We start from the raw sequence: 7,500 nt of genomic DNA, 5'->3' as shown, positions 1-7,500 counted from the left end.
GCATTTGGAGACTACCTCTCACAGAACCATCCAGAAAACTGCAACGGATCCGGTGAGCAGACTCAGACTGCATGTTAACCATCTACACCACTCCTTAATGCTAACACACACTACACACATTGTACAGGATATTATATATGCACGACCCCATGTGGGCGTGCATGTGTGTGTGTGTGTGTGTGTGTGTGTGTGTGTGTGTGTGTGTGTGTGTGTGTGTGTGTGTGTGTGTGTGTGTGTGTGTGTGTGTGTGTGTATGTGGGTGTGTGTGTGTGTGTGTGTGTGTGTGTGTGTGTGTGTGTGTGTGTGTGTGTGTGTGTGTGTGTGTGTGTGTGTGTGTGTGCATGAGTTTGAGCATGTGTACGAGACGAGAGTGTGTATGAGAGTGTGGTCCACACTACTCATTAATGCATTTGGCACTGTAGAGCTCTTGCTGGATTTTATTCCTCTCCACTTCAGTGTGAGTGTGCAGTATTTGTAATAATGTGAAGAGCTTTCTCCATTTTGAATATTATTCAAAAATGATGTGTGCTTGTGTTGTCTGGTTTGTGCCGTTGCCGGGAAATAATGCACACAACAAAACCAAACAAATTGAGTTCACAGGGTTTCATATGATATGCTGTAGTCAAAGTTCAAACGAATATTTATGACAATGGTTTTCATACAAGTGCCATTTGTGGAAAAGAGCTTTTAACTGTGTGCTTCTCCACTTCTGAATATGTAGTCCTTGTAATACTGGAGTCAAGTTTCTTTGGCTTCATCATTAACTTGCAAAGTCATGATGCACAAACACGATAGTTAAAGTAGACAGTTCGAATCGGTGTGTTATCTCAACGCTCTGGGGTGCATTTCTCGAAACATAGTTGCTAACAACATTAGCTACTTTGTTGTTTGCAATACAATTTCCCTTTGGCAACTATCCAAGTTGCTAACTGGCTAACAATTACGCTTTCAAGAAATGCACCCTATTATGATGCCATATTGCAATATTGGAGTCAGTTTCTCTGCCTTCGTGAACTTGCAAAGTCGTGATACACAAACACGATTGATACAGTAGGTCAGTGGTTCCCAAACTCCCATTGGCAACTACCCAAGTTGCTAACTGGCTAACAATTACGCTTTCAAGAAATGCACCCTATTATGATGCCATATTGCAATATTGGAGTCAGTTTCTCTGCCTTCGTGAACTTGCAAAGTCGTGATACACAAACACGATTGATACAGTAGGTCAGTGGTTCCCAAACTTTTCGTGCCATTCCCCCCTTCAGAGGAAGGGTGTCTGTCTGCAACCCCCTCGAGCAAAATGGTTTCGAAAATACAAATAAATAGGCCTTCGTAAAGTTTATTAGAGCCTAATATACACGTATGTGGCCTATGATGTTCTCTAAATATTAGTGAATTAATTGAATAATATATTGTGATTGTAAAGTGAATGTGTTGACTTAATGGCAAAGCAGAAAAGTATTAAAAAAGAAAAACCTTCTGACTTCACGCGCCCCCCCCCTCCACTACCTCCGCACCCCTCCTAGGGGGGCTTCCGCCCCACTTTGAGAAACACTGCAGTAGATGGTTCAAATTGGCGTGCTATCTCAATGCTCCGGCATGATGACATGTTGCAATATTGAAGCTTTTCACTTATGTTGTCTTCTGAATATCCCTGTAATACTCGAGTGATTTTTTTTCACACACAAATGCATAACAATTAATATATTCATTCTTGGAACACTATTGCAAGTCATTGCAAGCTAAAACTGTCAAGTCGAGTCAAGTGTCAAGTCAATAGCGTACAAGTCGAGTCAAGTCACAAGTCATTCCTAATATTGGCAAGTCAAGTCTCAAGTCGAGTCATTTGTGACTCAAGTCACAAGTCAGTCCAAGTCACAAGTCACAAGTCCACATCTCTAGTAGAGTCAGTTTCTCTGGCTATTAACTTGCAAAGTCGTGATGCACAACGCGATAGATAGACGTTTCAAATCGTCGTGTTAACTTAACGCCCTAGTATGATGCCATGTTGCAGTATTGGCTTCTTGTGTTGTCTCCAGGACTCCTGGTCCAGTCTTAATTATCAGAGCGCTTTATTGGCTCCCTGATGGTAGGCCAACTGTTGCCAAGGTGTTGCTCTTTCAAGACAATATGGCTATGCATTCCCACACTCTGGTGCACTCTCAGACTGAGTCTCAATGTCTGTATTTCTCTCCCATGCTCCGTCTCGCACTGTCTTTCACTCTATCTATCTCTTTCTCTCTGACATTCTCACTCACTTGTTCTGACTATTTTTTTTTCTCTCAATCTCTTGCTTGCATTCCCTCTTTCTCTCTCTCTCTCTCTCTCCATCCCTCTTTCGCTATCGCTCTTCCTCTCCCTCTCTCTCTCCCTCTCTCTCTCCATCTCTCTCTCCCTCTCTCCTTCTTCCTTCTTTCTTCCATTCCTCTCTCTGTAAACCAACCAGCACACCTGCTGTCTGACACATACATCGGCCAAGACACAGACTCGCCAGACATAAGCGGACTGCAGAACAACAACCTCCTTCACCCCTACCACCACCACCACCACCAGCAGCACCAGCACTGCGCTACTCCGCCCGGCAAGCCCAGCCAAGCCCATCCCAGCCACCTGGCTCTGCCCAACACCACCACACCAACCCCCAACCCCATCACCACCATCATCAGCACCACCACCACCACCACCACCAACGGTACCACCACCGGCTCCACGACCGGCACCGCGATGGGCTTGGGGTCAGGCCCGGGCAGCGGCCCAGCTGCTTGCTCCACCACCTCCTCCTCCTCCTCCTTGTCCTCCTCCGCCAAGCGCCGGCTCTCGGTGGAGCGCAGCCTCTCCGCGGAGAGCGACTCCATGCCCAGCTCGCAGCTCGGCGGGGGCAGCAGCAGCGGTGGTTCCAGGAGGAATAGCGGCGGCGGCGGCGGCGGCGGGGGAGGTCTGGCTGCAGCGGTGATGGCCGTGACAGAGGGCTCCCTGAAGCCACCGGCGCGCGTCTACACCATCACCCGGGAGGGAGGCACGCTGATGGGGGGACGCAGCAGCCAGGAGAGCCTGGAGCTGGAGGTCCTCAAACCGGCCCCTGGGGAACCTGCACAGCCGCAGCAGCACACAGTAATAACAGAGATTCTTTAAGTATATAGAGATATGCCAATGTAATAGGTTGCTATGGGCACCTAACATGACCAGGTTCCAGTCTGCCTAAAGGGGCGTGTCATAATACTCCTAGCATTGAATAGAACAGTCGCTAGGTCTGCCTAGGTCTGCCTAAAGATAGACCCCCCCCCCCCCCCCTTGCAATTGTAGAACCCGGAAACAATGGGCCAATGGAACCTCTCTCTCTCTACTCTCTCTGGTAATAGTACCAGTCTTATTAACTCGTAGTCCCATAATGCACGCCGTTCCAACTGCAATAGTCATTGAAAAGTTAACTACCATAGTACTACAATACTATAACATAACACATGGCCTTTAGTCCTGCACTACGACTTGGTCATTGCCATTCTGGTTAACAGCAAGTTTATAATTCCATGTCTTAACGGGTTAAAGAGTTGAAATGGACTCCATTTCACAGTCCTACTCAAAAATAGTGATAATTTGACTCGGGCAAGATCTTACTCGGGCAAGTAACTTATATTGGCCATCGGGAAAAAAATCAGACTTTTGACTCCACTGGTAGAGTGATTTGAATCCACACTGTTGCAAAATACTTATTTAAGTTTACTTTGTAGCAGTAACGCCTCATTCTTTTCTGCACAGCAGCAGCAGCAGGCGTCCCACTCCAGAGGCCAGAGCCAGCAGTCTCTGCAGGGTGGAACATCATCGTCATCGTCGTCATCTTCATCATCGACCCGTAGCCATCACCGCGGCGGAGGAGGCCCACTGCAGCGTAGCAGCACCACTGGAGCAGGAGCAGGAGCAGGAGCACAGCTGCACAGCCAGCAGCATCTTCAGCCTCAGGGCCATCAGGTACATCTCTCTACACATATGGTTAGCCTTGGCCTTAATGGTTGGAGACGGAGGTTTGCCGGTTAGAACGAATCCCCCAAAGTCATCCTCAAAATGTCTTAGCATACATCGTAACAATATTGCTATGACATTACCGAGAGCCTTAAGTAACAGATTAAGTCATAGTCATTACAATTTTGGTGGCAGTAAGGTTATAACATTAGGCTCTGCACTAAAGGGGCAGTGTTGTAGTCTACGTAGAGCCCAGGTACTATACCCACCTCAAAATTGGAGGGATTTCAGTATACCCACTTAAAACTGATTGATCCATTAATTAGAATAGCACAAATATATACAGTATACCCACTTCAAAATATACAGTACAGTACAGTACAAATGCTCAAATAGACAGTATACCCACCACAGAAAAGTAGTCTACACCACTGTAAAGGGATTAATTGTACATGGTCCCTATTAACCCCTTAAGGCGCAGCTTTATAAATTCATTGTTACCAGTATGGTAATGACCAAGTCGTGGTGCATTACTAAAGGGCCTGTGTTGTGTCATAGTATTGTAGTGCTATGGTAGTTACATTTCAATGTGTATTACAGCGTGCCACTGGAGGTACGGCGCGCATTAAGAGGCTACACTGAAATGTGATTGTAATTTGAATGTAATTCAACCTATAGGGCCAGGGTCATCATCATCATCAGCCGCTGCGGAGCTCGGGCAGCGCCCACAACATCCGCGACTGGGGCGGGCGGCGAGGAGGCTCTCGTGAGGACTGCAGCCCCGACTGCATGGCGGCGACGGCCTGCGTCCGGCCGCCCTGCCGCGCCCAGCGCTCCCTAGACCTGGACACCTCCCCCCGCGAAGGAGGAGGAGGAGGAGGAGGAGGAGGAGGAGGAGGAGGCAGACACCGCAAGAAGCTGGAGAGGATGTACAGCGAGGATCGCACCTGCACGGAGGACAGAGGTGATGGAGAGTGGTGGAGAGGGTGTGTGTGTGTGTGTGTGTGTGTGTGTGTGTGTGTGTGTGTGTGTGTGTGTGTGTGTGTGTGTGTGTGTGTGTGTGTGTGTGTGTGTGTGTGTGTGTGTGTGTGTGTGTGTGTGTGTGTGTGTGTGTGTGTGTGTGTGTGTGTGTTTGTTGGGAGTGATTTTGTGTGTGTGTGTGTGTGTGTGTGTGTGTGTGTGTGTGTGTGTGTGTGTGTGTGTGTGTGTGTGTGTGTGTGTGTGTGTGTGTGTGTGTGTGTGTGTGTGTGTGTGTGTTTGTTGGGGGGTGATTTTGTGTGTGTGTGTGTGTGTGTGTGTGTGTGTGTGTGTGTGTGTGTGTGTGTGTATGTGTGTGTGTGTGTGTGTGTGTGTGTTTTGGGGGGTGATTTTGTTGGTGTGTGTGTTTATTGTGCGTGTGTCTACGTGTATGTGTGGTGTTTGCATGACGTGCATGTGTACGTGCATGTGTTTGTGTGTGTGTGTGTGTATATGGGGGAGTGTTGATGTACCATATTGGTTAACTGCTAACGCCTTTATCTTATCTTAGATTACCAAATGTTATCTCTCTAAACATTATTAGGGTTAGGATAAGGTCAGCTGACCAGCATTGGTCCCTCTTTATATTTTTAAAAGCCTCAGGTTCAATTTGTGTGCACGTGCACAGACTGTGCACACCAACAAGATCGGATCTCCTGTTCACCCTGCATTCACCCTTTGAGATAAGAACACAGCTGCCTTGAGCAAAAAAGCTCTAAGTCATCGTTCATGAATAAACAACGACATCATTAAAATACTGTATAAGCAAAAGCAGTGCCATAAAGTGAGCAAACCTAGGCAGATGTCTGACTAAAGCAAAACTTTTACAATAATGACAGACTGTGGAAGTAGAACAATGTGTTGAGTACTTCAAAAAATATGGAATGAAAAAAACGAATAATGCATATAAAGTGAATAAGTTTCTTAAGGGTTCCACAAGGCCCCTTCACGCATTCTGTTCTCTCAAATGGGGGAAAATGTGAACTATCAGAGGAAATGTTTTTTAATCTAATATGGCTCTTTTCCTTTCTGAATTCTAGACGACGGCACAAACAACTGGTTCCCCAAAGAGAACGTGTTCAGCTTCCAGACCGCTTCTACTACAATGCAAGCGTGAGTATGGAGAGAACGGCTACATTGAAAAATTGTACAAATTTGTTTTAGTGAAACACTTACAGCAGGGGTATTCAATTATATTTCAACAGCGGCCATTTTTTCAAATTCCTCCCAGTAAAGGGGCCGAACTATACGTATGTATTATGGTTGCCGACTGTCAATGAAAAAAGTATGGGAGACTTCATTGAAGTGGAGGGTCTGGGGGTCCTCCCCCAGAAAATGTTGCATTTCTTAGATGTAATTTCGTGCATTTTTACGTCCCGTGTCCCGTTTCAGCATGATAACGGAGCCCATACCTTTATCTCTAAATTCCATTTCCATTCCATTTAAATTATATTTGAAGGGGCTCGTGGGGGGCCAGAACCTTGCTGTCCAAGGGCTGCATCTGGCCCCAGGGCCACCATTTGAATAGCCCTGACTTACAGAATACGGTCAAGAGTCGGCAAGAATTGGCAAGGAGATACATTGGAGATACAGTGCTTCAAATTTCCCATAGAGATGAATGGGAAATGGTGATTTGGTTCTGGTTTCTGGGTCTAGCACTACCCCCAGCCATTGCCTTGCAAGGAGCAGTCATGGTGCACTCAGGAAAACACGGGACAAAATTAAAGGTGCACTGTGCAGGAAATGGACAAAAAAGGTACTGCAACTATGCTGCTCATTGAAACTGGGCTGCCTAATGCCAAATTAGATCTTTACATGAAAGTTTACTAAGTAATAAACAAATAATTTCTAGTATGGTCCAAGTACAGTCATTTTTGCAGCTAAAGATGACTAATTTTGGAAATTCAAAATGGCGGACCATGGAGAAGATCCCGCTTTTCATGTATGAAAAGTGCAATTTTTCCAGTCACAATGAATACATCGAATTTGATGCTGGTGGTAAGTATTCATGAAAAAGGTAACATTAGTGAATGGGCAGCATGAATTCTGGAAATAAACAACTAAAAATCTCCCACAGTGTCCCTTTAATGTAGCTTCTCTACTTACTGCAGCTTTGTATGACCCCATATTAGTATTTCCGTTCTGTATGCGGCTAATACCTTCCTATACAGAAGAGAAGGCCAAACAGAATGTCTGTTTGAGTAATGGAGAACGGTTTCGTAGAAGGCAGCGAGGGGAGGGGAGGGTGGTCGCTGAGGAGCGGTGGGTTGTTGGGTCACGACCCGCGCTCGTGAGTGCTAAGTGTTGAGAGCCCGTGACTCGCTCCCTCGCAGTCTAGTAGTCAGGGGAGGGAGGCGAAGTCGGTCGGATGGACGATCTCTCTTTTGTCTGCGGCGCTCCCTCAGCAACCCCGGAGTCCTGACTGCTTAATTATCGCTTGTCTCCTGTCAGGTAGCAATTATCCAACGCCCACAGCCTACAGCAGCAGGAGACACAGAGACACATAGGCCTCTCATCCACCCACCC

The 7,500-nt window shown here is 46.7% G+C and overlaps 1 protein-coding gene across 1 annotated transcript in view; it reads left to right on the top strand.

Annotated features, from left to right (window-relative positions):
• Nucleotides 1–7,500, top strand: part of LOC134446548 (NMDA receptor synaptonuclear signaling and neuronal migration factor-like) — a 44,013-nt gene that overhangs the window by 26,024 nt on the left and 10,489 nt on the right. The window contains exons 3-8 of the mRNA XM_063195912.1: nucleotides 1–52; nucleotides 2,447–2,581; nucleotides 2,741–3,111; nucleotides 3,757–3,966; nucleotides 4,636–4,816; nucleotides 6,015–6,087. The exon at nucleotides 1–52 is cut by the window's left edge and continues 10 nt beyond it. Of these exons, the coding sequence (XP_063051982.1) occupies nucleotides 1–52; nucleotides 2,447–2,581; nucleotides 2,741–3,111; nucleotides 3,757–3,966; nucleotides 4,636–4,816; nucleotides 6,015–6,087 (1,022 nt within the window). The remainder of the gene's footprint in view (nucleotides 53–2,446; nucleotides 2,582–2,740; nucleotides 3,112–3,756; nucleotides 3,967–4,635; nucleotides 4,817–6,014; nucleotides 6,088–7,500) is intronic.

This window comes from Engraulis encrasicolus, chromosome 3, assembly GCF_034702125.1.
Source record: "Engraulis encrasicolus isolate BLACKSEA-1 chromosome 3, IST_EnEncr_1.0, whole genome shotgun sequence".
NCBI classification, from domain to species: domain Eukaryota; kingdom Metazoa; phylum Chordata; class Actinopteri; order Clupeiformes; family Engraulidae; genus Engraulis; species Engraulis encrasicolus.
Note: the sequence above shows the minus strand (reverse complement) of the source record. Positions and strands in the feature narration are given on the sequence as shown.